Source organism: Heliangelus exortis, chromosome 13 (assembly GCF_036169615.1).
Source record: "Heliangelus exortis chromosome 13, bHelExo1.hap1, whole genome shotgun sequence".
In the NCBI taxonomy this organism is placed as follows: Eukaryota; Metazoa; Chordata; class Aves; order Apodiformes; family Trochilidae; genus Heliangelus; species Heliangelus exortis.
In genome coordinates this window covers 17,771,675-17,798,567 of record NC_092434.1, presented here as the reverse complement: position 1 = coordinate 17,798,567, position 26,893 = coordinate 17,771,675, and the positions used below count along the sequence as shown (strand labels likewise).

The 26,893-nt window shown below is 59.7% G+C and overlaps 1 protein-coding gene and 1 long non-coding RNA gene across 6 annotated transcripts; one reads left to right on the top strand and one right to left on the bottom strand.

Annotated features, from left to right (window-relative positions):
• The first annotated feature begins 1,860 nt into the window (after positions 1 to 1,860).
• Positions 1,861 to 20,049, top strand: FHOD1 (formin homology 2 domain containing 1). 5 transcript variants are annotated; one of them, XM_071757162.1, is made up of 25 exons: positions 1,861 to 2,087; positions 7,548 to 7,654; positions 7,790 to 7,854; positions 9,899 to 9,966; positions 10,044 to 10,149; positions 10,572 to 10,666; positions 11,042 to 11,153; positions 11,246 to 11,340; positions 11,436 to 11,579; positions 12,213 to 12,427; positions 12,775 to 12,885; positions 13,148 to 13,171; positions 13,659 to 13,712; positions 14,139 to 14,305; positions 14,868 to 15,389; positions 15,465 to 15,784; positions 16,054 to 16,206; positions 16,341 to 16,523; positions 16,777 to 16,896; positions 17,099 to 17,260; positions 17,348 to 17,538; positions 18,122 to 18,314; positions 18,405 to 18,558; positions 18,644 to 18,820; positions 19,665 to 20,049. In XM_071757162.1, exons 1-25 carry the CDS (start codon positions 1,917 to 1,919, stop codon positions 19,745 to 19,747), a joined length of 3,792 nt encoding a protein of 1,263 aa, XP_071613263.1. In that variant the 5' UTR covers positions 1,861 to 1,916; the 3' UTR covers positions 19,748 to 20,049. The 5 variants fall into 5 exon arrangements, with proteins under 5 accessions (XP_071613263.1, XP_071613262.1, XP_071613261.1 ...); XM_071757161.1 differs by having other exon boundaries at positions 14,868 to 15,500; positions 15,540 to 15,784; XM_071757160.1 differs by having other exon boundaries at positions 14,868 to 15,784.
• LOC139802226 (uncharacterized) lies at positions 6,396 to 7,551 on the bottom strand. Its single transcript, XR_011728543.1, has 2 exons — positions 6,722 to 7,551; positions 6,396 to 6,679 (listed from the first exon to the last, which is right to left on the bottom strand). It is a non-coding gene; the product is annotated as an uncharacterized lncRNA (long non-coding RNA).
• Positions 20,050 to 26,893: the final 6,844 nt, after the last annotated feature.

Sequence of the window (26,893 nt, the reverse complement as noted above, 5' to 3'; positions counted from 1 at the left end):
CCCCCCCGGTACTGACCCGGCCCTCCCCCCCGGTACTACTTTGGAGCCTCCGGCACTCTTCCGCACCCCCCGCCCCCGTTCGTCCTTGGTGCTGCCCCGGTCCCCCCCGGTATTGTCGCGGGCCCCCGGTACTGTGCAGCCCCACTCCCTGGTACTGCCCCAGATTTTGCCGGTGCTGCCCCGGGGTCTTCCATACTGTCCAAGAGCTCCCAGTACTTCCCTTCCCTCCCCCCCCACACCTTCCATCTGACTGCTTCGCACCCCCCCACTGCTTCTCCGGGGCTGCCGGTACCGACCTGGGACCCCTACACCTGCCCCGAGGCTCCCAGTACTGCACTGCTCACCCCACACATCCCCTGCACCCTCCTGCTGTGCCCTGCCCCACAGCCGTCCCTGCCCCAGTGCCCCCTGCCATTCCCCTGCCACCGGGGGGGCCCTCTGTCCCCCTGGTCCCCCCTGCCCTCCTCTGGTGCCCCTGCTCTGCCTGGGTCCCCTCACCCTGGCTCTGTCCTCCTGCACCCACCAGATTCCCAATCTCCCCACCCCACACAACCTCGCTCCCAGCCCTGCCCCTTTTGCTGCCTGCTGAGAGCCCTCATCCCTCCCCCAGCCCCTCTCAGCCTCATCTCTTCCCCAGCCCCTCTCAGACACCCCTAAAAGCTCCCACTCGGCCACCAACCCTGGGCCACCAACCCTCCTGCTCCAGGAGGTGCCCTGTCTCCCACATCCCATCCCAGTGGCTCCCAGCTCCAGAGCCCCATGTCCTAGGCAGGCAGTGAGGGGATGCACAGGGGATGCAACTTGTCAGGGGACAAGAAGGGAAGCTGGCAGAGCACATGATGAAGAGCCAGCTCTGAGTTGTGTCCTGGTGTTCCCAGAGCCAGGACTTAAGGACACCTTGGCAGAGCCCTCTGGCTGGCATTGGCTATGGCACAGACAGACTCGGATGTGGAGTGCCAGGCAGAGCATGGTTTTTTCCGATGTTTAAATGGAATTTCCTACATTCCAGCTGGTGCCTGTTGCCCTTCATCCTGTCACTGGGCACTACTGAGAGGAGTCCAGCTCCATGTGCCCTGCACCCACCCTTTAGATATTTGTAGACATTAACAAGGTCTCCCCTCAGCCTTCTCTTCTCCAGCCTCAAGTCCCAGCTCTCTCAGCCTTTCCTCAGCAGGGAGATGCTCCAATCCCCCAAGCATCTTGGTTGCCCTCCTCTGGACTCTCTCCAGTAGTTCCCTGTCTCTCCTGAACTGGGGAGCCCAGCACTGGATGCAGTGTTCCAGCTGTGGCCTCCCCAGGGGAAGAGGGGGAGAATGAGCTCCCTGCACCTCCTGTCCACTCTTCCTTATGCTGAATCCCAGGATTCCCTTGGCCTTCCTGGCAGCAAGGGCACACTGCTGGATCATGGATAATTTCCTGCCTATCAGGACCCCCAGATCCTTCTCCTCAGAACTTCTTTCCAGCGAGTCTGCCTCTACCCTATATTGGTGCCTGGGATTCTTCCTCTCCAGGGTTTTTTCCCTCTTTAACATCAACACTGGCCTTGGAGCTGCCGGGGTGGCTCCAGGCTGCCCGGGACAGGGCGGTTCATCCCACCCCTGCTTCCCCCCTGTCCTGGAACGGGGAATTTCGTCCCGTCCTCCTGTTCACCTGGGGCGAGCAACGCAACCGGGGCAGCCGGGAGACCCCCAGGGCTGGAGCATCCCGGCAGAGCATCCCTGCAGGGGAGAGCCGCTACACCCTGGTCCTCCGGAGCATCGCGGCGGAGGATCCCTCCGGGCAGTCCCCGCTCCACCTCCGCCGCGATGCCCACGGGAGGGCGCGCCGAGCACCCGATGTCCGGTACCGGGGCGGAGCGGGACGGGGCGGGACCTCGGTGCCACAGCCCCGCTGGCGGCGGGAGCGGCGGCGGGGCCATGGCGGAACCGGTGGTGTCCTGCCGGCTGCAGTACCTGGAGGACGCGGATCCCTTCGGTTGCGGCAGCTTCCCGGAGCCGCGCCGAGCCCCGGTGTACGCCGTAGAGGAGGCGCTGGCCCTGGGAGCGCAGCTGCCAGCCCTGCACCGCCTGCTCGGGGCCCCGCTGCCGGTGAGGGGGAGCCGGGCCCGAGGGGGAACCGGGGGTGGGGAGCACCGGACGAGCACCGGGAAGGGGGCCGGAGGCGGAGAGGGGGGAATGTGGGCTTGGGAGGCGCGGCTCGGGGTGTGTGTCCCGGTGGAGCCCGGGCAACGCTCCTGGTTTGAGTCACGGTGGAATCCGTGACCCCCGGGGAGTGGATGCCAACCCCGGATGAGTCGGCGGGGAGGAAGTGGATGTGTTTGCTGCGAGCCCGCAGGAACCGGGCAGGGGGGAAGCAGGGTGAGGGCAGGCGCCCATCCCCGCGCCGTCGGGGCTGCTCTCACCCCAAGCATCCCCCTTCCACGCCGGTAACCGGAGCGGTGCTGAACCTTGTCGGGAGCAGGTCGGCACCCCAACACCGGGCACCAGCCCGGCGTCCCGGCTCTCGGCGTCCCGGGGGTCCTGGGGAAGTGACGATGGTGCCGAAGGGCCACCAGCCCCTCTCCCCTCCGCCCTGGTGGCAGCTTTGCCGTCGGAGAGCGGCGCGGAAATTCGTGCTGAGGTATTTCCTCCGGGAGGCAGGAAGGCGGGAGGCCGAAGCTGAAACCAGGCACCGGGTCTTCCTTCTGTTGTCTGATCCAGACTGGGAATGAGGGGCTGGGGACTAGAGGAGATGGGGACCCTCCTCCTGGGTCCCTGCTGTCGGCGGGATGCTTTCTGAGCATCCTTTGCGGGATGGGGATGGGCTTATTTTCCTCCTCAGGAACACAAGTGGGGGGCTGGTTTGGCACCTCCAGCTTGGAGCACCCCAGGAGTGCAGGCAAAGGAGTCAGGGAAGTGGGCAGGAAGGGCAAGCGTGTCCTGCCTGGAGCTGGGTGGGAGACCTGGGAGTGGCAGGAGGGGAAAACAGTTCTGAGACCTTTGCCTGCACAAAAAAACCCTCTCTTTTATTCCCCTTTTCATTTTTCTTGGAGCAAATCAGCTGTGGTTCGTGTTGTCGCTGTCATGGGATTTTTAGGCGGTGACTAAATGGAGTTTGTTTGGGAACAAACAGCCCTGAGACATGACGAATGGAGCAAACTCAAATTTCAGGCATGTGCTCTCTTCCCCAGGCTGTAACGGGATCACCAGCCCCGGGTGCTGCCACGGTGGCCCTGGGGGGCACTGGATGTGGAGTTCCTGAGGGCAGGAGCATTGCAAGGAGGTGCTGTGCCTGGCTGAGGCGTGGTGATCCTAGGGGTTCAGGCTCTGTTCCCTGCCTAAGCCAAGCTCCAGGTTTTTCCATAGTTTCCCTGCATCACCCCATGGCAAAGTCCTGGATGACCCTGCTAGGTTTGTAAGGCAGGATCTTGGTTTGTGTAGATGATATAGGTTATAAACCACGCTGCCTTCATGACACGGAGCTCTGTCCCAGCCTGACAAGCTTGGGATGCTGCTGGGGTTTGCACGAGCTGGGGTTTGCACGAGCTCCATTCGGAGCCTCCTGCAGCAGGATTTACACCCTGTGGAGGAAGGTTGGTCTCCAGAATCACCAGGTTCAGTCTCAATTCAGAGCTGGCACCCCAGAGGCAAGGCAGACGTTGTTACCCTGGCATGAGCAGCTGAAACCTCCCTGGGTGCCCTTTGTGCCAGGTAGCACTCAGCTCTGTTACTCACTGCCCTAAAATTAGGAAATGAACACTCGCGTTTTTCCCGAGGAACTGGCTGTAAAAAAATCCATCTGGGGATGCCCGGTGCCCGAGGTGACGTGCACTGGGCAGCATGCCTGGAGCTGCCAAGCACTGGGAAGGGGATGCAAGAGCCAGGGAGGCAGCCGGGCTGTGGCTCCCTGCACTGACCCAGCCACAGGCACCCAGGGGCTGAGCTGCCGTGGGGGGCCAGCCGGGTCCTGCCTTCCCCAGGCACAGCAAAGCTGCTCCTGGAGCTGGGAACAGCCTGGGAATGATGAGCAGGAGGTTTCTTGCCTCGAACAGCGTGTCCTGCTCTCTGACACTCTTGGTGCTTCCTCTCCCCGAGCCCAAATGGCCCTTGATGACTTTTTCATGCTCACCGGAAAGCGTGTTTGTGCTTGAAAATACCTTCCCTCTTTGTCTGCTGCTGTGTTTGTGCTTGGAAATACCTTCCCTCTTTGTCTGCTGCTGTGTTTGTGCTTGGAAGCACCTTCCCTCCTTGCTGCTGCTGCATTGTTCAGCCCTGGGCTGATGCTATCTATCTCCCCCCTGCTTGCCATCATTTTTCTAGGACATTTGGGTGATGCTCAGCACTGGGTGGGGAGTGAGTTGTTCTGAACCTCTTCAGGCAGGTTTTGTCAGAGCAGATTTTTTTTTTTTTTTTGGCTGGTTCTTCCCTTCCCAAAGGCCACTGCACTCCTTTGCCCCCTGCCACTACCTCACCTCTCAGCCGAGGGATTCTTTCCAAACGGTTGCAAAACCCAACGGGCTGGAGCTTCACTTTCCATTTCCCTGGGAAAAGCAAACAGCTCCCTGGCCTCCATGGCTTAAGCTTCTCCAAGCTCTCAGGCTTGACAGAGGAGAGCTGCTGGGGCCACCTTGGTGCAAAAATGAGGTGCACAAGCCCTGCCTCACCAGCCCTGCGTGTCCTCTGGTTTTTAACCAGCTCGAGAGGGGCTTTGCCAATTATCTTTGCCTCACATAACCTCTGCCAGGCAGAGAAGAGGTGAGATGGGGTCACTGGCAGCGTGGCTGCCTCCCCGACTCAGCCACCTTGAAGCTGCCACCTGCTCCTTACCAAACACTTCGAGCCCATGTTGGTCCTCAGCAGCCTCCAGCTCTTCCTGGCTCCCAGCATGGTCCTGGGCCAATGCCAGGTGACCTCCAGAGATCCCTCCTGGCCTGGGGATTATTTTTCCTGCCCACTTGCTGTCATCCTTCAGGCAGGAGTGGGCAGGAGGCAGCAACCTCCTGGTGCCCTGTGCTTAAATGCCACCTGGAGCTCAAGTGCTGCCTCAGCTGAAGCAAATACATTTTTTTCTGTAATTTCCCCTTAGCCTTCCCAGAAGAGCCACAGCAGTGTTGGGAAATTGTGGCTGGTGCAAAAAGAAAGTATTAGAGAGAGGAATAAAGTGTTTCCTCTGCAGGCAGATAAAAAGGACACTCACTGCCTGGCCTTGGAGCATTGTCCCATGTGTGGGTGCCATGATAGGGATGAGCAGGAAGATGTGATGCCCTGGTGGATGTTTCCATCCTAGGGGTGGAGGTTTCTCCATCACGGGGGGGGGGGGCAGTCCCACCCTGGAGGAGGTGGCTTTCCCTGGGAATTCCCTTTTCTGGCACGTGAGTCCTTGCTGAGTGTCAAAGCCAGCAGCCAGCTTCTGGGCATTGGCAGGATCAGGGGGCTCCATGCATTCCCACCCTCCCCATGTGTCAGGTTGGAGGGTGGGTGGAGGACAAGGGTGCTGCTGGGGGGTGGCTGGAGCCCCAGGGGCTGGAGGTGTGAGCGTGGGACAGTCTCCTCCTCCCCAGCTCTGCCTCTGTGTCCCTGTGAGCCCCCAAACCCAGCTGATCCTAAAGCAGTTTTAGGGGGAGGAAATGGATGGATCAAAGCTGGGCTGGGAGCTGTCAGTGCCCCGTGGCCCCAACGTGCTGTCCCCCCCCAGCACAACCCTGAGCTCCTGGCTCAGCTCTCTGCATGGTTTGAAGCCCCAATCTGAGGGCAGTCAGTGCTCCCTGGAGTGGAAGCTCCGGGGTTTTTGGCAGGGCAGTGTGAGCCCATCCTGCATCCCTGGGGGCTGCTGTTTGCCAAGGGGGGGGTTGCAGCCAGACGCAGGGCCGGGCGCCCGGAGCATCCCTCCTGAGGAGAGCTGCCAAGCGTCCGTGGGAAAGGCAGGGTCACAGCTCAGGGGCTTGCCCTGCCTGCCCCTGGCCAGCTGGGAAATGTCACCAGCCCGGCTCGGAGCTGGGGATCTTAACTCCAGCTTGCTGAGGCTCTGGCAGCCCAGGGAAAGGCAAAGTTTTTTGTGCTGGGGTCTGAGTGTCACTGAAGATGATGCAGCCGTGTCCGGGGGGGGATGCAGGGATGCCTGAGGGGATGCAGGAGGGGTCTTCCATGCTTGGGATGTTGCAGGGAGGATTCAGAAATGCCGGAGGGGATGTCCAGAAGTATGCAGGGATGCCGGGGAGAACTCTTTCCCCGTGCAGGAATCGAAGCTTTCCCCAGCAAGCAAACCCTGCGTGGGGTCAGGGCTTGCGATACCCTCCAGGGAGCCGGAGCTGGCAGCCAGCAGCCAGCAGCCTATGTTTGGTGGTTGCCATGGCTGGCTGGCATGGCCAGCAGCCGCGGGAGGTGGAGCAGGACACTAAATAACATTTAACAACTGCATCCAAGCCAGCGGCAGTGCCCTGCCAAATTGCTCTTTATCGCCCGCCTTTGTCAGAGTCATTAATTATTTTCGTGCGCGTGGCACTTTTTTTCTTTGCCCTCTGGGCTGAACGTCTTGCTGGCGGCGGTGTCACACCTGAGAGTTCCTGCTTGGTCTTGTGATTGGGGAGAACAAGGTGGAGAACAGCCACGGTGGGGCACAGGAGCAGTACCCGGTGTCACTGTGGGCCACCTGCCAGGGCCACCGCGGGGCTGGTGAAAGGCTGAGGAACCGTGATCATCATCTCTGTGATCATCATCATCATCACTGTGATCATCATCATCACTGTGATCATCATCATCATCACTGTGATCATCACTGTCCCGGCTCCTGAGGGCTTGGCAATTTGGGCCTGGAGCTGGGAGGGCTGTTTTTAGCTGGCTGATGAGTCCCGTGTCATTCCTGCCTTGGAAAGGGGGCTGCAAATCCTTTAGGAACAGGACCCGATGTGCTGGGATGCTGGGCAGGCTCTGCCCTCTCTCTGCCTTCGCTGACAGCTGGAGGGCACTGTTCTCCATCCCACCAGGAGATGTCCCTGAGCCCTGCCTGGGTGCTCCTGGGTGCTGTGGGTGCTGTGTTGGGGCAGCTCTGGGATGCTGGATGTGGGCTTTTTGGGGAGCTGGACTCAGGCTGTGCATTTCTCCATCCTGCTGGAAGGTGCCGTGAGGCCGAAGGCTGAGCCAGAGGCTGTGTCACCCTGTGAGGGGACATCCCTGTGGGATTTGCCACGGCTTGGGGTGTCCCTGGTCTGGCCGGGTGCCTGGGCAGTCACGGCAGAGCCAGTCCCTGCAGCCAGAGGTGATTCATGCTGGGAGGAGATGGATCCTGCCCTGGTCACACCCCCGGCTGGGGAAGCAGAGCCCCAGGGTGTGAATCAGCTTCTTGCCAAGCTCAGGTGTTGCAGCCTCCCTTTTCCCAGCCTGGGGCTTCATCTTTCTCCCCAGTCTGGCTGGGGTGGAGGCTGCAGGGACATCAGCCCTTGGGGACAGGGGGGGACCTGCCACCCCACTGCGGGCTGTGGCTGCCTGGTGGGATGGGGAAGGGTGAGCGAGGGGAGGTGCAGAGGGGCTGTGCTGAGCAGGGGGGCTCAGCTGGGCTCTCTGCACCCCCAGCTGGAGGACTGCACGCTTCAGGTCTCACCCTCTGGACACTACCTGGACCTCGACTTGTCCCTGCTGGAACAGAAAGATGACCTGGAGGGTTTCTACGAGGAGGTCAGGTGAGGCACCTGGGGTGCCCGATCCCTCCAGAGATGGGACACGGGAACCCCACGTGAGTGTGAGCACCACAGGCCAGGGGCCAGGGGCTGGGGGGAACCCTCTGGGAGCTCACACAATGTTTCCTCCTGCCCCAGGAAGGGGAGACGTCCGACCCTCATCCTGCGCACCCAGCTCTCTGTCCGGGTCCACGCCATCATCGGTGAGTTGGCAGCTTGGAGCCATGGTCAGGGCAGGTTTCTTGTCTGTGGTGAGTTTTGGCCAGGCTTTTTGAGATGGAGAGAGGCAATGATGCAGCCCAGGGCTGAGCCCACCCCATAGCCCCCACCCAGAGGTGCAGGGGACATGGTCCCCATCCATAGAGCCACAGGATCACAGAATGTCAGCTTGGAAGGGACCTCAGGGATCATCTGGTCCAACCCTTCTGATATTATTGTTTATCTGAGATGTCCCAGCACCCCATGGAGCTGAGACTTCCAACTTCCCCAAGTGGGGGAATCCACCCCTTCCCCTGGGAGACCATTCCAGGGTCTGACTGTCCTCAGGGTGAAAAATTTCCCTCTTGTGTTCAGTCAGAATCTCCCCAGGAGCACCTTGTGCCCATTGCCCCTCATCCTGTCCATGGGACTCCTTGTAAACAGGGAGTCTCCATCTGCTTTGGAGCTGCCCTTTAGGTGCTGGAACATCATAACAAGGTCTCCCCTGAGCCTTCCCTTCTCCAGGCTGAACAATCCCAGTTTTCTCAGCCTCTCCTCATATACCAGGTACTCCAGTCCTCTGATTATCTTTGTGGCTCTTCTCTGGACCCTCCCCAGCCTGTCCACATCCTTTTTGTACAGCAGGGACCAAAACTGGTGGAAACCCACTGGGTTAATCATCCCCAGCCTCCCAGATCAGGGCTTTTTCCTCTTTGGCTGGGAGCCCACTGCCTGCTGCAGATATTCCAGGTCGTTCAGGCCAGCTCTAAATACAGCTTTGGAGGATACAAACAGCTCTCCTGCAGCAGAGAGCTCTGCTGGGGCTTTGGCCCTGTGAGATATTCCAGAGCCTTTTTTCTTTTTTTTTTTTTTTTTTCTCCTTACCAAGTGAGGGGAAAGAAGCCCTGAGCAGAGCAAAGCCAGCTGGGCATCAGCCTCCTGAGCAGCACAGGAAGGGGCATGACATGGAGTCCTTTCCCTGGAGGAAGGTTGGGATTGAGGTCCTGGTCTTTGCTGGTGGTTCCCAGGCTCTGGCTGAGCACAGGGCTGTGCTGGTTTCCCTCTCAGCTGCTCTGACAAGCAGAAAAAGGAGCAGAGGAGGCTGCTGGGATCTTGTGCTTCATAGGATCACAGAGTGTCAGGTTGGAAGGGACCTCAAGGATCATCTGGTCCAACCCTTCTGATATTATTGTTTATCTGAGATGTCCCAGCACCCCATGGAGCTGAGACTTCCAACTTCCCCAAGTGGGGGAATCCACCTCTTCCCCTGGGAGACCATTCCAGGGTCTGACTGTCCTCAGGGTGAAAAATTTCCCTCTTGTGTTCAGTCAGAATCTCCCCAGGAGCACCTTGTGCCCATTGCCCCTCGTCTTATCCTCATCAGGGACCCCCTGAGCAACTTGCTTTTGGCTTGGTACAGCTCTTAGCCTGACCCAAAGAATTTGGGATGTTTGGATTTTTGGCTGCAGGATGTTCTGGCTCCTAATGCCTTTGGCCTCTCCTCGTTTGAGTGGGGTTTTTCAGCTTTCCCTTGCCCGTGGCTGCTCCTGTGCAGGCTGTATCCACACCATGAGGGATGGAATCTCCACGTGGCCTCCACCCATCCTGGTGACTCTTCTATTGTCCCCAAGCAGCCATTGTCAAGCTCCCATCCTTCCCGTCCCCATCCTGCAGCTCTTCCCAAGCCGTGGGGCTGCTGGGGTGCTCTGGGGCTATGCCAGGACTGTGCCCCAGGGAGGGGGGAGACAGCTAAAACCAGCTCAGCTCCTGCCTGTGTTCCTGTTTCGGTTCTGCACAGGAAACCAGAGAGGGATATTTGTGTCATTGGTGGACAGAAAAAGCAAAAAAAAAAAAAAAAGCAAACCCGAGGAAATGGGAGGGTGGTGGGGCTGAAATAAATAGTTGTGGAGCTGCAGCTGCTTCCACTCTGCAGGGCTAAGCTGGGATGTGGGGCTTTCCCTGGCAGCAGGGAGCATCTCAGAGCCTCAGCCCAGCAGTGAGTCCCTGCTGGCCAAGCCACCCCCTCTCTCCTTCCTTCCTTCCTTCCAGAGAAACTCTACAATTCCCAGGGGCCGGAGCTGCGGCGATCCCTCTTCTCCCTCAAGCAGCTCTTCCAGGTAGGGTGATCCTGCCCTGGGGGTGTTCCCCAACACTGGCTGCCTCCCCACCTCAACACCCCATCCTCACCCTGCAGGAGGACAAGGACCTGGTGCCCGAGTTTGTCAACCTGGATGGGCTGAGCTGTCTGATCAAAGTGGGGGCAGAGGCTGACCAGAACTACCAGAATTACATCCTCCGAGGTTGGTGGCTGGGGCCAGGGCACCTCTCAGCCCTAAGGAGGGGGATTGGCAAGGGTTGGAGAAGTTTGGCTGGGCCACCTTGAGGCCACCGTGCTGTCCTAGAATCACAGAATCTTTAAGGTTGGAAAAGACCTCTCAAATCAGCAAGTCCAGCTGAACCCATCACCACGCCAACTAAAACCTGTCCTGAAGTGGCACTCTACATGTTTGCTAATATCTCCAGGGATGGTGACCACCACTGCCCTGGGCAGCCTGTTCTAGTGTTTGACCATCCTTTTGTAAAGAAATTGTTCCTGATACCTAACCTGAACCTCCCTTCATGCAACTTGGGGCCATTTCCTATCTCTGGTTACTTGGGAGAAGAGTCTGATCTACACCTCACTACAACCTCCCTGGCACCCTGTCTGCTCTCTGCCTTGCAGCCTTGAGCCAGATCATGCTCTTTGTGGATGGGATGCAAGGTGTCATCAACCACAACGAGACCGTCCAGTGGCTTTACACCCTCTCAGGAAGCCCAGTAAGACCCCAGTGCCCTGGGGGGCTGCACCCCTTCCTGTGGTTGTCCCCTTGCCCTATCCCTGGGGGGCTTTACCCCACCATCTCCCTTCAGGCATGGTGCCTTGTATCTCTGGGTGTGTTGGGTCCTGCTCCCACCCATCTGGAAGTCACCCAGGGTCCCCTGAGCTCCTCTGATGGGACCATGGTCCTGAGCACAGAGCTTCAGGAAGAGTGGGTCCTGCTCTGGGTCCCTTCCTGGTGTCCCTTGGTCATCGGTGTCCCTGGTTCCTGGCCCCATAGCAAAGCCCCCAGCCCTGGGATATGGGCACAGAGGCCCTGTGGTGTCCCACCATCCTGCCAGCAGTTGTCCCACCGTTGCCATCCCCTGTCCCAGTTCCGCCTGGTGGTGAAGATGGCCCTGAAGCTGCTGCTGGTGTTTGTGGAGTACACGGAGCCCAACGCCCTGCTCCTCATCCACGCTGTCAACACCGTGGACCAGGCGAGAGGTGAGTGCAGCCCCAGACACCCACGAGGTCCCCACGGGGTGGGGGACACACACACAAAGTGTTGCCCCTGTGTTTCACCCCTCTTTTTCCAGGAACCTGTCCGTGGTCCAGCTTGATGGCTGTCCTGGAGCAACGCAACGGGGCTGACACAGAGCTCCTGGTCTTTGCCATGACTCTCATCAACAAGGTCTGGGAAAGGGGTGGGAGGGTGGTGCCATGCTGCTGGGGCTTGTCATGGGTCACACCGGTCCCAGCAGTGTCCCTCCCTCTGGTCCTGCTCAGACACTGGCTGCCCTCCCAGACCAGGACACCTTCTACGATGTGACAGACTGCCTGGAGCAGCAGGGCATGGAACGAGTGGTGCAGCAGCACCTGGGCAACAAGGCCACAGACCTGGACCTGAAGCAGCAGTTCCTGCTCTACGAGGTGAGCTGGGCAGGTCCAAAGGAGGCAACTGGGCTGGTGAAGGGACTGGAGCACAGATCCTATGAGGAGAGGCTGAGGGAGCTGGGGGTGTTGAGGCTGGAGAAGAGGAGGCTCAGGGGAGACCTCATCACCCTCTACAACTCCCTGAAAGGAGGTTGGAGCCAGGGGGGGGTTGGGCAGATATCAGTGGGACAAGAGGGCATGGACTAAAGAATTCTTTCCTAATATCCAACCTAAACCTCCCCTGGCAGAGCTGGAGCTCTGCCAGGGGAGGTTTAGGTTGGACATTAGAAAGAATTTCTTGCTGGAGAGGGTGCTCAGCCATTGGAATGGGCTGCCCAGGGAAGGGGTGGATTCTCCATCCCTGGAGATATTTCAAAAGAGCCTGGATGTGGCACTCAGTGCCATGGGCTGGGAACCACGGGGGGAGTGGATCAAGGGTTGGACTTGGTGATCTCTGAGGTCCCTTCCAACCCAGCCAGTTCTATGATTCCATGATTCCTTTGGGACACACTGGCACCCAGGGCCTGGCCACGCAGCGTGTCCCAGGGCAGGACATCACATCACCCAGCCACAGCTGTGTGGGGACAGGGGTGTTGTGCCTGGTTCCAAGCAGCCCTGGCTCCTCTGCAGAGTGCACTCAAGCTGGAGGATGGGGTGGAGGAGCCATCTCCAGGGACACGCAAGGAGAGGAGGAGGACGGACGAGGGCCGGCGCGGGTGGCGATCCCAGGGGGGCTGTGCAGAGCCCAGCCCCGATGCCCAGACACTGCCAGGGTCCCCTGGCAGCCCGAAGGAGCCCCCCACAGAGGGCACCCTGGACGTCCCTGCACCCAGCAGCCCTGCAGAGTAAGTACAGATGGAGGTGGCTGGTGGTGGGGACTCGAAGAGGGTGGTGGGGACATGCCCAGGGTGGTGAGGGCACTCCCAGGATGGTGGGTATGCTCCTGGAGGGGTGAAGATGTTCCTGGGATGGTAGGAATGCTCCCTGGTTGGTGGAGATGCTTTGGAGGTGACAGAGATGCTCCGGAGATGGTGGGGTTGCTACAGAGATGCTCCTGGGGTGACAGGGATGCTCCTGAGATAGCAAAGATGCTGGGGCTCAGTGTGAGCAGTGTTCATGTCCACTCCCAGTGCTGGGGTGGAGAGCAGCTCCTCTGGGACCTGCTCTCAGTCCCTGTCACCTCCTCTTCCAGACCTTGTCCCACCAGCACGTACAGCAGCTCATCCAGCGTCCGGCTGTCCCTGTCACCTCCCCTGGCCGAGCAGGAGCAGCCCCCAGGCCTGGGCGAACGCAGCGTCTACAAGTAAGCAGCCAGGAGGGACTGGTGGAAGGGGGGGGTCCTCCCAGGGGGCCAGAGGGCAGGCAGAGGGACTGGAGAGCAGCACTATGGGGGGGGGGGGAAGGGGGAGCGGGCATCCAAGAGGATCCAGCCGGGGGCTCCAGGGCATCTTTTGGCCACGCACAGCTCTGCTCCAGCTCCTCCTGGCTCCTCCTCCTCCTTCTCCTCTCTGCCCACGCTTGGCCTCTCCTCCTCTGCCCACTCTTTTCTATCTTTCCTTTTGCAGGCTGCGCCACACTGCCCCTGTCTGGTAAGTGCCCGGGCTCCGCGCTGCTCGCTGCCGGCGGGATGCTCCGGGGATGCTCCGGGGATGCTCCGGGGATGCTCTGGGGATGCTCCGGGGATGCTCCGGGGATGCTCCGGGGAGAGAGCGGGCGCTGCCCTGCCCCGCCCCGCTCGCTGCCCTCCGGGTCCTGCCTGCGGGACCCTGCAGCATGGCCCCTGGGGGTGACAGCCTCCTCTGATCCCCCCTTCTGGGGTGGGGTGTCCCTGAGGGGGGGGTGGCATAGCCCACCCTTGGTGGCATCGCCATCCCGATGACAAGCCGGGTGGCTCCGGTGGGGAGAGTCACCCCGTGCCCGGGCAGGAGGGGACTTGTTGGGGCTCTCCTGGCTCCCCATGGCCCCTGGGGTGAGATGGTGGCATGGGACGAGGGTCCCAGGCTGGAGTGCAGGCAAGAGGCAGGAGCCCCAGGGGAGGCCGCTGGCCGTGCAGGGCTAACCCCTGTTTTCCCCCAGGAGGGAGGATGCCCCCCCCTTGCATGGGGACAAGCCTGTTTTGAGGAGGTTTGAGTAAGTAGAGGCATGCGGGTGGCTCCAGGCATGTGCTTCCTCAGGCTCCAGCCCTGTGGGGCAGGAGGTCCTGCCAGGCTCTGCCCAGGCCCCCTCCTGGGTGCTGTGGCTTTTGGAGGAGAGTGTGGAGTGAACACCAGACCCGTTGGGACCCACGAGGTGACTGTGGCACTTGGATGGCACCAGCCTGCAGCTCCGACGGGGCTGTGGTGTCCCTGTCCCCATCCTCTGGTGGCCTCACCTGTCTCTGCAGGGCTTGGAAGATGCTGGTTCCCCCTCGGGTCCCCAGCGTGGCGTGGAGGGTGCAGGGGGTTTCTGTGCCGTGGGGCTGGCTGTGCAGTGTGGCGTGGTGTGGTTTGCTGGTTGTCCCCGTTGTCCCCATCCCTGCCTTGCTGCCAGCCAACAGCCACCCCTGGTTTCCCACAGAACTCGCTTCTTGGAGAACCTGGCTGCAGCCCAGAAAGAGAAGATGGCTTCCATGGCCAAGGGACGGCTCGATGTCCTCAGCGATGCTGCACTGGAGCATCCCCCCCCTCTGGCATGGGACAGGGACAGCAGCACCCCCGAGTCTGGGATGCAGACACCCAACCTAAGTAGGTGCTGCCAGGGTGTGTGTGGCAGCCTCTGGGACCTCTGGCTTGGAGGTCCCAGGGGTGGGTGTTAATGGGCCCTCTGATCCGTGAAACCCAGAGCCAAGGAGGAGCTGGGTGGTACCAGCCCATCCCACTCCAAACACCAGCATCCAAGCATGGCCTGATGGGGAGCAGGACTCCAGCTCCAGATTCATAGAATCCTATAATCTCAGGTTGGAAGGGACCTCAGGGATCACCTGGTCCAACCCTTGTGATATTATTGTTTATCTGAGATGTCCCAGCACCCCATGGAGCTGAGACTTCCAACTTCCCCAAGTGGGGGAATCCACCTCTTCCCCTGGGAGACCATTCCAGGGTCTGACTGTCCTCAGGGTGAAAAATTTCCCTCTTGTGTTCAGTCAGAATCTCCCCAGGAGCACCTTGTGCCCATTGCCCCTCATCCTGTCCATGGGACTCCTTGTAAACAGGGAGTCTCCATCTGCTTTGGAGCTGCCCTTTAGGTGCTGGAACATGGCCAGGAGGTCTCCCTGCATGTCCCAGTGCCCCTCCTCTCTCCCCACAGGGTCTCGCCTGGCTCGGCCTGACACCACCGACTCCTGCAGCACCATCTCCTCTGACACCAAATTCATGCTGGACATGCTCTATTCCAAAGGCTCTCCAGAGCCAGGGAGGGAAAAGGTCTTCCCTGAGGTCCCATCATCCCCCCTGGTCCAGGGTGAGGTGGGGATGGATGCTGAGGGAGGTGGCAGCTGGGAGCAGGAGGGTGCCCGGCTCCGGAGCAGGGCTGCAGACGGACCGGTCGCCAGTGCCCACGCCAAGCTGGTACGTGCCATGTCCAGCATAGATGCTGAGAGCCAGACACAGAAGCTGGAGAACACTGGGATGATGCCCGTCAAGAAGGAGGTGGAGCTGACGTGGGAGAACCTGGAGGCAAGCCCTGTGCAGCTGAAGATCAAGGACCTGGACTTCACCGATCTGGGGGAAGAAGAAGACTTCGACATCCTGGACTCGGGGCCCATGGCAAATGGCTCCTTCCTCCCTTCCAGCATCGAAGCAACGAGTGCTGGAGCTCTGATGGTTCCCTCTCCACCTGGGATGGTCCCTGGTTGCCCACCACCACCACCTCCACCTCCACTTCCTGCAGTCCCTGGTTGCCCACCACCTCCACCAGTCCCTGGTTGCCCACCACCTCCACCTCCACCAGTCCCTGGTTGCCCTCCACCTCCACCTCCACCAGTCCCCCGTTGCCCACCTCCCCCAGGGCTGCCAAGCCCCTCAACAACAGATGGCCCTTCCCAGGCCAAGAAGAAGAGGACAGTGAAGCTCTTTTGGAAGGAGCTGAAGCAGCTGGATGGCACTCTGGGGCCAGGAAGGTTTGGCCAGGAAACCCTATGGGCATCCTTGCAGAACGTTGAGGTCAATGCTGCCAAACTGGAACATCTCTTTGAGTCACGGTCAAAGGAAGCAACAACTTCAAAGGTACCAGCAGGCTGACACCCATCAGCCAAGGGGACTGGAGGGGTGGGAGGAAGGCTGTTAGTCCTATTGGAGACCCTGGGCAGGCACTGCCACCCCCACCCCCACCCACTGGTGAGGATGGGTACCCAGAGGCTCAGTGGGGACAGTGACATGCAGTGCTCAGGTTTGGCTCACCACCAGGTTCCTGACTGGCTGCCTGTGGTCCATGGGGTTTTCCTGAAGGCAAGACCTTTGCCTGGCTGTCCCCATCCCTCCTGTCCTCTTTGCAGAAAGCCAACGATGGAAAGAAGGTGGTGGTGGTGCTGGACCCCAAGAGGAGCAACGCCATCAACATTGGCCTCACGGTGCTGCCTCCTGTGCACATCATCAAGACAGCTGTGCTCAACTTTGATGAGTTTGCAGTCAACAAGGAAGGGATTGAGGTAGGCACCAGAGAAGGTCCTCGTGCAGGTGTCATTTCCCCTGGCCAGGAGGTCTCCATGCCATGACACCTGCACTGCCAGCCTTGGGGTGACACACCCCATAGTGACACCCCATTTCTCCTTGCTTGCTCTAGAAAATCCTGACCATGGTCCCGACCGAGGAGGAGAAGCAGAAGATCCAGGAGGCCCAGTTGGCCAATCCTGATGTGCCTCTGGGCTCTGCAGAGCAGTTCCTGCTTGCCTTGTCTTCCATCAGCGACCTCACGGCTAGGCTTCAGCTCTGGGCCTTCAAGCTGGACTACGAGAGCCTGGAGCAGGTATGGAGCCCTGTAGACCCCCTGCCCTTCCACCACTGCCAGCTCCCAGGGCACTGAGCCCTGAGCCAAACGTGTTCCTGGTGGAGCCCAGCCATGTCCAAGCAAGGGAGGTCCTGTCCTGGCTGGGAATGGGCTCCAGGTCCCCAGGGGCTTGGGTGAACCATGGGGTGGTGACCCTCATGGGCTTCAAATGCTGAAGCTCCCAAGGTAGAAGATTGCTGAGGGGTCTCAACTTTCTCCTCTCCTCCCCCAGGAGATAGCAGAGCCTCTGTATGATCTGAAGGTGGGCATGGAGCAGCTGGCCAGGAACCACACCTTCAAGTGCATCCTGGCCACGCTGCTGGCCATGGGCAACTTCTTGAATGGCTCCCAGGTGAGGAGCAGGGTGTGGGAACGTGTGCTCTGTCCTAAATGCTGTGACGACAGGACCACCCGAGGTGCATTGGTGGCCCAAGAGGGACCCTGGGAAGCCTGGGACAGTGCCTGGGGCTGGGTGGTGGTGGTGGGGACCCTGTATGTAGGTCTGCAGACTGCAGGAGGATGGAGAGGCCCTGCTGAGTCCATTGGGGTTTCAGAGCAGAGGCTTTGAGCTGGGCTACCTGGAGAAGGTCTCGGAAGTGAAGGACACGGTGCACAGGCAGTCTCTGCTCCATCACCTCTGCCAGATGGTGGTAGAGAAGTTCCCAGAAACCACTGACCTCTACTCGGAGATCGCCTCCATCACCCGCTCTGCCAAGGTGAGGCAAGGCAGGTGACATCTGGGCAGGGCAGGGTGCGGGTCCCTTGGCTGCCCGGCTCCACCAGCTGACCTCTCCCCCTTCCAGGTTGACTTTGAGGAGCTGGCCAACAGCCTGGTGCAGCTGGAGAGGAGGTGCAGGGCCTCCTGGGACAACCTGAAGGTGATTGCCAAGCACGAGACCAAGGCAGTGCTGAAGAGCAAGCTGAAGGATTTCCTCAAGGACAGCACCCAGCGCATCGTGGTCTTGAAGGTGGTGCACAGGCGTGTCCTCAACAGGTCAGTGGGGACATGGCAGGTCCCACGGGTGGCTCTCCACAAGAATCATGGAATAATTTGGGTTGGAAGGAAGGGACCTCCAAGGGTCACCCAGCCCAACCCCCCTGCAGTCAGCAGGGACACCCTCACCAAGCTCAGGTTGCTCAGAGCCTCCTCAAGCCTCACCTTGAATATCTGCAGGGCTGAGGCCTCAGCCATGGGCAACCTGTGCCCTTGTTCCCCCATCCTCATGGCAAAGAACTTGTTCCTAACATCCCACCTAAATCTCCTCTCATTCAAACCACTGCCCCTCATCCCATCACTCCAGGCCCTTGCACACAGTCCCTCTCAGCCTTCCTGGAGCCCCTTCAGACACTGGGAGGTCACTCTGAGGTCTCCCTGGAGCCTTCTCTTCTCCAGGCTGAACCCCCCCAGCTCCCTCAGCCTGTCCTCACAGCAGAGGTGTTCCAGCCCCCTGAGCATTTTCCTGTCCCTCCTCTGGCCCCACTCCATCAGCTCCATGTCCTTCCCGTCCTGAGGGCTCCAGACCTGGACACAACACCCCGGGGGTGAGGTCTCACCAGAGGTTTGACTCTTACCACAGGTTTCACTCCTTCCTGCTCTACCTGGGGTACCCCAGGAGCGTGGCACAGGAGGTGAAGGTGACCTCCATCTGCAAACTGCTGCGGGAGTTCGCCCTGGAGTACCGCACCTGCCGGGAGCGCGTCCTGCAGCAGCAGAGGAAACGGGACACCCACCGCCAGCGCAACAAGACCCGGGGACGCCTCATCACCGAGGTGCAGGGTGGAGGACGCCTCATGACCGCCCCCCCCAGGCCATGTCCCCTCCCTGCCCCAGCTCCCTGACACACGGTTCTCCCCTCGCAGACCGAGAAGTTCTCCAACATCGCCGAGGCTGCCGCGCCGCCCGCCCTGGTGTCCAGCGGCCCCGAGGAGCAGATGGAAGCGGGGCATGAGAGCATGAAGAGCCTCCTGACCTCCCCTACGGATGCCCCTGCCCGCCGCAGCCGGGCCAGCCGGGGTAGGAAGGGGGTGACAGTGACACTCCGGGTGTGCCCGGCCGGGTGGGCACAGCTAATGCCAGCATCTCTGTTGTCCCCGCGCAGGGACAGGGCAAGCCAGCCCGGCCCAGGGCTCGCCGGCCCAGGAGGATGTCCCCAGCTCCCCGGACGATGCTTCTGATGAAATCATGGACAGGCTGGTGAAATCGGTGACACACAGTGCCAACCCCCGGCCCTGCCCCAGCAAGGAGCGCAGGAGGTCCCGTGGCAACAGGAAGTCCCGTGAGTCCCGTCGCTGTTCCCCCTGCCCTGTCCTGTGTCTGTCCCCCTGCTCTGCCTCTGTCCTTGAACTCTGTCCTACCTCTGTCCCTGCCCAGGTGCTTTTTTGTCCCATCTCTGTGTTCCTGCCCCCTTGCCCTCTCCCATCTGTCTCTCTCCCACCTCTGTGTCCCCTGTGCTCTGTCCCCATGCTCTGCCCAGCCCCTGTGCTCTGTCCCACCACTGTGTCCTTGACCCTATGCCCTACCTGACCCCTTCCTCACCAGTCACCCCTGACCTGCCAGGAGGTCTCCTGAGACCACACCATACCCCTCCTACCCCCGTCATGCCAAGGTCACCACATCCAGGCAGGCACCTGATGCCTGCAAGAAGGACATTGAGGGGCTGGAGCGTGTCCAGGGAAAGGCAACGGAGCTGGGGAAGGGTCTGGAGCACAAATCTGCCCAGGAGTAGATGAGGGAATTGAGCCTGGAGAAAAGGAGAGTGAGGGGAGACCTTCTGGCTCTCTACCCCTCCCTGAAAGGAGGAGGTTGGAGCAAGTGGAGGGTCAGTCTCATCTCCCGAGTAAGAAGTGATAGAAGACAAGGAAATGGCCACAAATTGCACAAATTTGGCATTAGGAGAAACTTCTGCACTGAAAGGGTAATCAAACACTGGCACGGGCTGCCCAGGGATGTGGCTGAATCACCATCCCTGGAGGGGGTTAAAAGCCACGTGGGTGTGATGCTGAGGGGCACGGGTTAGCAGTGGACCCCGTAGAGCCGGGTTGAGGCTCGGACTTGATGATCTGAAAGGTCTTTTCCAACCCAAAGGCTGACTCTGTGCCCACACTCTCCTCTCCCCACAGTGAGGCGGACGCTGAAGAGCGGTCTGAGCGATGAGCTGGTGCAGGCACTGGGCCTGGGGCAGGCACCTGGCATGGAGGTGTGAGGGGACCCCCTGCCCCCCTCCAGGAGCCCCAGGGGAAGGAGGGATGTTGGTGGCAGCCCCCCCTGCACGTTCTGCACCTTCCCCTCTCTGGCCTTCAGCTGCAGGAGTGGGCAGCAGGGTGGGAGTGATGTCCTGGAGCTGCTCTGTGGTGGCCGGGATGGAGGATGCTCAAGTGGCCAGGAATGGAGCCTCGGGTTTCATCTTCTTGACAGTATTAGAGGGGTCAAGGGGCTGGACCCAGACCTGCTCTGGGACTTGGGTCTGGCCCGTGGCTGCTGTGGCAATAAAGTGGTCTGACACACTGCCAGTGTCCCTTGTCCCTGCACCAGCTGCTGGTGGGCTGGGATGCTGGAGGCTCTCGGTGCCGAGGTGGGACAGGGTGATGCTCCCTCCAGCATCCCTGGAGAAGCTGTCACCCCCGTCCTGAGCAAGACCTGTGTGCTGCCAGAGATGTCCTAGGGTTGGCCCTGCATGGGGACCCTGCTGTCCCTGCCACATGTGGAGCCCTGAAAGGCCAGGGCTCTGTCCAGCTGGGCTGAGACACCATCCCTCCTGCTGCAGCCTGGGGCAAGCACTCAGCTGCAGCAGCCAGCCCTGTGGCTTGCAGGCACCATCGTCTGTAGGCAGCAGGTGGCAGGACCTGCCGAGTAATGAGCTCAGTCGGTGCTCAGCCTCACCTGTGCCCAGTTAGGGCTGGCCCAAGTGCATATGCTCAGAGATCAAGGGCCAATAAAAGGTGGGGCCTGAGACCGGCAAAGGGCTCATCCTGAAGCAGGTCAGGAGCCGTGCTGGTTGAGGCCAGTTCTCTACTGATCCTGTCCTCATTCAGAGCCTATCCTCGCTACGAAGTTCACCTCCTGTTAACATCTGGTGGAGAATGCGGGCAACAACAGCAGCCGTGAATGCTGAGGTCTTATAAAAAGCTCTACACGACCACGTTGGTCGTGGGAAGCTCTACAAAGCCTGGCTTAAATGTGAAAGGCGGTATAAAGAGCTTCGAAATACACAACCAGGTCAGATGGAGCCACCACGTTGGTGCGGGACGCTCTATAAAGAGCTCCAAATACACAACCACGAGTGAAGCTCCACAAGGCTAAGCTTAAATGCTGTATGCGGCGTGTAGAAGTAGAAGCCCAGCACGGCAAGATACAACAGCCTGGAATGGCGAGCCAGGCAGGAGAGGAAGATGCCTGAGGAGAGGGACAGCAAGAGAGCTCCTGAGAAGAGCCGTGTCCCCGAGAGAAAGGCTCGCCGCAACAATCGTCCCTCCTGGGGCCAGCCAGGACACCCAGGGGGACACCACCAGAAGGAGCAGAGACTGCTGCTAGGCTCAGAGCCACACACTCAAGGGCAGGAGCAACAGCTCGAAGGTGAGGCCGTGGTGCTGTAAAATCAAGAGCATCTGTCTCAAGCCTCCCCTTTTCCTGGGGGATTTCAGCCAGTTCAGGACCTGGTTCTGAGGTTGTCTTCTTCCTGGAGTGGGTTCACATCACACATCAGCCACCTCGTCCCCTGCAAACCTAACCCTGGCCAAGCTCTAAGCCTTGGAAACATCTCCCTGTGCTTGGCTGAGCTCAGCTGCCTTATCATGTCCATGCTGTGGGGCCTGGGAGATGGTCAGGCAGGAAGATGCCACCCCCTGGCTCATGCCAGGTTAAACCCCATGCACCCTGCAGGTGAGTGGGCACCATTCTGGGCCCCCCCCTCTGCCAGCTGCCATGCTTTGGGCACTGTCACCCCTGGCACCAGGGGCAGGTGAGAATGCTGGCATGTCATCCATCACAGCAGCTCCACCAAGGCACTGCCTGCAGCCCTGAATCCCGTGCAGCAGGTCTCTGTGGCTTTCAAGGAATGAAGAAAAACTCCACCGGGCAGGGCAGTTCCTTTCTCCCAGCCCACTCCTGCCCAGGGCTGTCCCTGTCCTGCAAGGCTGGATGTGCAGGTCACCTCGGAGGGGCCAGGCAGTGCCAGCCCACCCCAGCTTGCAAGGTGCCTGTGATGGTTCCAGGTGGCTCTGAGGACAGTGGGATGCCATGCCAAGAGATGCAGGAGCCCCAGAGGTGCCCCAAGATATGGCTCAGCTCTTCTCCCCTCTGGGTACTTGTCTTGGGTTCCCAAAGAGAGGGGAAGAGGTCATGGAAGGTGACATTGAAGCACTCAGGTGCACAGCAGGAAGGAGAAAAGGGTCAAAAAGCATCTGCCAGATCACCCTGCACCCAGTACCCAAAGTGACATCAACATGTGACAGCTCTGGGACTGTCACTCCCGAGGGCTCACTGGGGGAAACTGAGGCAGAGTGCCTGCAAATACCTGAGGGCTTTGGTGGCACTGGGGGGTGGCTGTGTCCTGCTCCAAGGTCTCCCAACCCTGTTAGGTTGTTGTTTTTTTTTTCCAGCTGGGTTTTTTTTTTGCAGCCTTGGTGATATTTCCAGGATGCCCGACCCGGCCCCAGCGCACACTGCCCTTGAGCGGCGCCTCAAGTGCTTGGCTTGGCCACGGCACAAGTGGCTTCTGCCAAAAAAAGGGGGAAGGTGAGGGGGTGCTGGGAGGCCAGAGACTCCTTTGGGGCTTGCTGAGGACCCGAGGTGCGTGTGTGGCATCAGCAGAGCCAGGGCTGGGGTGCTGCACCCCCAGGAGGATGCTGCAGGTGGGGTGAGGTGACTGTGCCACCTCCCTCCAGCCCTGCCACCCCCTGTATGCCTCCTGCCCACCCCAGCCCGGGGCCACCATCCGTGTCCTGCTGCCACCATCCGTGTCCTGCTGCCACCACCTGTGTCCTGCTGCCACGAGGGGGCACGGCAAGGCCACCTTGCACATGGCAGGGCCACCACAACGATGCTCCGCGTCCTGACCCTCCTTAGGTGCTCGGGCTGCTGCTTCCCCCTCCCGGGCCTCCCGGGGGGGCTGCACCCCGCTCCTTTCCCCCCCCCCCCCCCCCTCCTTCCTCACCCTGACACCCGCCGCTTCCATGTCCCCGCTGGGATGACAGCCACGTCCTTGGTCCCCGCCGTCCGTCTGGACCAGCTCCGTCCCCGCAGCGCTGGTCCCTGGCCCCCGTCTCACCCTGGCCACCTGCCAGGCAGGGAAGGGGGGGAGCAGGGGACAGCAGGGACGAGCCCGGCCCCGCTCGCTGTCACGTTTCCCCTCTTGAGTAACAGTTTGGCGGTGGGGACCCTGAAGGAGATCCTCTGCCTCTTCTTCCATCCCACCCTGTCCGTGGGACCCGTCCAGGGAAGGGTTCCCTCTGCTGCCACACTCCAAGGTGGGCTCCAGCCTTGTTGGAAAGTCCCCAGGCCCTGGGGGGACCATCTGTGGTCCTGGGCTGGTTGCCACCACAAAGCCCAGGACCACCTCGCATGAGAAACACTGTTCCCATCAGGGTCAGCAACACTTCACCCTTGTTCATGGGCTGAAGACACCTGGAGAGCTTCTTGTAAGCCCTGCTGTGGTCTGGCCACCTTCCAGGAGCACCAGGAGCACCTGTCCCCCACCTCCATTCCTCCTGCTTCCTCAGCTCCTCCTCTACCTCCCAGCCCAACCCTCTTAAGCAACCTGGGGCTGCTGACAAGCTCTGCTCTGCAACCAGAGGCATGGGATAGGAACCAGGTCACAGCTGCCATGACCTACTGCCCCCATCCCTGGGGACAGAAGCAGCAGGATGTCACTTGGAGGGTGGCCCAGCCAGGTTCCCTTGGGATCTGTCTCCTGGCAAAGGAGAGAGCCATTTTTCTGTCCCCCAGGACCCCCATCAAGGTGGAGGCCCCATCAGGAGGGTGACACAGGGGTGACAGAACAAGCCTGGCATGGGCACTGTGAGTGCTTGAGGAGGTGGGATGCAGAGCACCAGGCACCAGCAGAGATGGGAGCACTCTGGAGCTGCACTGATGTTCCCTGGCTACCCCCAAGGAACAAGATCCTTGCAATCCCAAAGCAGCTTTTTTTTTTTGGAGAACTGTGGTGCAGAAAGCCCTGGGTGGTGCAGAGGCTGCCCTGGTCATGTGTGTTTGAGGGGACACGGGGTCTGCAGCAGGGTGAAAAAAAAAAAGCTCGAGGTCAGGTTGGGGAAGTGACTTCCCAGAAGGTGAAACATCTCCCGAAGCCACGAGGGCAGCTGGAAGTGGAGTTGTGTTTGGTAAATACCTGGGGATCCAGCACGACCTGAAAAGAACAAGTTGGAGGCAGGAATTTTCCGAAGACGTGGGGAATTTGCAAAGAGCCAGATCTAGGGTCAGTGCTCTGCTCCAAGCTGCTGGCAATGCTGTCCTTGGGGAGCAGCCCTGGGAATCCCTGGATCCCACAGCAGGAGCAGAGAGGCCCTGCCAGGAGCTGGGCAAAAGTGCTGCCTGTGCCCACCATCCAGCCAAGGTGAGTGGAAACCCCCCCAAGGCCTGGGGCTCAGGCTGATCCCACTTACAGACACAGGGGATGATGGGCATGAACTGTTGTTTACAGCAGCAAAACACAAAGAAAAACCCAATAAAAAGTCTTCAGTCATGGGCTGAAGTAAGTTGGAAAGAAGGGATGGAAAGTCTTGAGGGGGGAAAAATCCCAGCACAAAAGGTTAAGGTGGTTCCTAAGGTGGCTGAGGCACAGCTCAGGTCATGGGAAGTGCCTCCAGGCTGGGTTTTGGTAGAGCCTGAGTTTGGTTTCCACGGTCTGGGCTCAGGGAAGGATCACAGGGGTGCTGGAAAGGTCTCCTGGCACTGGGACTGGGGTAGATCTGAGGATCTGCCCCCTCCAGTGAAGAAATCCATGGTAACAGGGAGCTCCTGCTCCAGCAACCAAGCCCAGCCAGAAACAGTAGAACAGAGCAAGTTCAGTGGTAGGACACAAATATTTGGTGCTGGGACAAATTAATCACTGTCCTGTGCATGACACTTTGGGTCAAAACAAGAGTTAATTCCAGGCAGTGCAACGTCCTCTGTCACCCCTGAACTGTCTCCTGCCCCAGACACCAACAAGGTCCCGTGTCTCACATCTCCAACATGGAGAAGGATGAGCCCACATCCATCCCTAGGCCCCTTTGAACACATGGTGTGGGAGAGAAGGAGCTCCATCTGCTTCAGTGAGAGAGGGACATTTCCAGCATCCCCTTTCCCATGGGGTCCATGGAAGGTACCCAGCCCATAAGTGACATCTGAGGGGTTCCAGCCCCGTGGTCCCCTGAGACAACTGCTCCCAGGACTGTACCTCGAGGCCTGTGTGAGGAAGGAAGCACTGGCACGAGTCTCCATCAGAGCTGAACAGACAAAAGTGCCCTGTTAGGATCTCACCTGGGTGGTGTTTCCAAAGGAGATAATAGCCGTGGTAGAAGGATTAGCTGTTTTGGAGAAGATTAAGTACCTTGTGGGAGCAGCATGGATGAATCACATCCCTCATGGGCTTAGAGCCCCTGGAAATGGCTCATGGCACTTCAAAAACAATGTCATGAATCTTCTGCAGATGAGATTAGGGAGTGGAACAATTATCTCAAAACCTGTTAGTCATGGGAGGCTCCACCGAGCTGGTGGAACAGCCTTGGGCAAGGGAAGCACTATAGGAAGATGTGGAGCCCCCTCTCCCCCGGGGACCTGTGTGAGCAGCCCCACACAAAGGGTGGGCGAGGTGGCTGAGGTCGAACCAGCCCCGCTTGCCCTGAGAAAGGTGACCTGTAATTAATAGGAAAGGCACAGAGGAGCACGGAGAGTAGGTCAGGAGGTAATGGGGCCATCACCAGCGCTTCCTCCCGGCGCAGTGAGGCTGGGAGGCACCCGCTGGTGTTGAGCAATGAGCAGAGCAACAAGGCCAGGCACTATCTTCAAGGGAACAGCCACCAAGGTCACCCTAACTGCACAACAGCTTTTGGGGGGAGAGCTGGGGAATGGCCAAGGCTGGCAAAGGGTGCTGAACGCTTCCTGGGAGCATCCTTGGAAAGCCAACAGAGCACACCACAGAATCAGGGAATCCCAGACTGGTTTGGGTGTGAAGGGACATTAAAGCTCACCCAGTCCCAACCCCTGCATGGGCAGGGACACCTCCCACCAGCCCAGGTTGCTCCAAGCCCCATCCAACCTGGACTTGGACACTGCCAGGGATGGGGCAGCCACAGCTTCCATGGGCAGCCTGGGCCAGGGGCTCAGCACCCTCAAATTAAAGAATTTCTTCCTCATGTCCAACCTCAATCTCCCCTCTTCCAGTTTTAACCCATTTCCCTTGTCCTCTCCCCACCCCCCCGTGTCCAAAGCCCTCCCCCAGCTTTCTTGGAGCCCCTTCAGATATTGGGAGGTTGCTCTGAGCTCACCTGGGAGCTCTGTCCCCACCAGGGACACCTCCCACCAGCCCAGGTTGCTCCAAGCCCCATCCAACCTGGAACTCAACACTTCCAGGGATGGGGCAGCTGTGATACTCACTGAGCACCTTTCCTCCTTCTGCAGGTACCCAGAGCACACCCTGCACAAACCAGCATTTGTTTGTTCAACATTTCTGGGGTTTTTTTTGGTTTTTTTCCACCCAGGGAACTCCCCTTCATGGCCAGCACTGCTCAGGGTGGCTCAAACCCAGGGACCTGCCAGCCCTGGGAGTCAGTGAGCAAGGGGGCACAGAGCATCAGCTCCTCCTGCTTACACCCCCATTTGTGAGGGTAACAGTGTGAGTTAGTGATTAATAATGTCAGAGAATGGCTTGGGCTGGAAGGGACCTTAAAGCTGAAAAGATGAAAGGTGTGGAAGTGGAGAGAGGAGGCAGCTGGGCTGCTGGGGCTGAGGGGTGACTGCCTGCCCCTTCTCCAGCCACAGAATCCCAGACTGGTTTGGGTTGGGAGGGACCTTAAAGCTCATCCAGGGCTTCAGGGACACCTCCCACCAGCCCAGGTTGCTCCAAGCCCCATCCAACCTGGACTTGGACACTGCCAGGGATGGGGCAGCCACAACTAAACCATGGCTATTTTGGCTCTCCACGTGGCTATCCACAACCCATCTGGAGGTGTCCTACAAGAAGGGCATCCTGAGACCACGTGTGAGGAGCTCAGGGAAGGATGGATGAAGGGACAAGCAACCCAGCCCTCAAGGAGAGGCATGAATTCCCATTGTGACTTGGAAATGGCCACATCAGCCCTTGCTGAACGACCAACAGCAGTGTGGACTCCACATTCTGGCTACATATCCCTCA

Excerpts from the sequence above, each read along its gene's own strand:
- FHOD1 (XM_071757160.1), top strand. The coding sequence starts at position 1,917 with ATGGCGGAACCGGTGGTGTCCTGCCGGCTGCAGTACCTGGAGGACGCG. Across the intron at positions 12,428-12,774 it reads GCACCCAGCAGCCCTGCAGA|ACCTTGTCCCACCAGCACGT; the intron begins GTAAGTACAGAT and ends CTCCTCTTCCAG. Across the intron at positions 16,897-17,098 it reads ACTTCTTGAATGGCTCCCAG|AGCAGAGGCTTTGAGCTGGG; the intron begins GTGAGGAGCAGG and ends TTGGGGTTTCAG.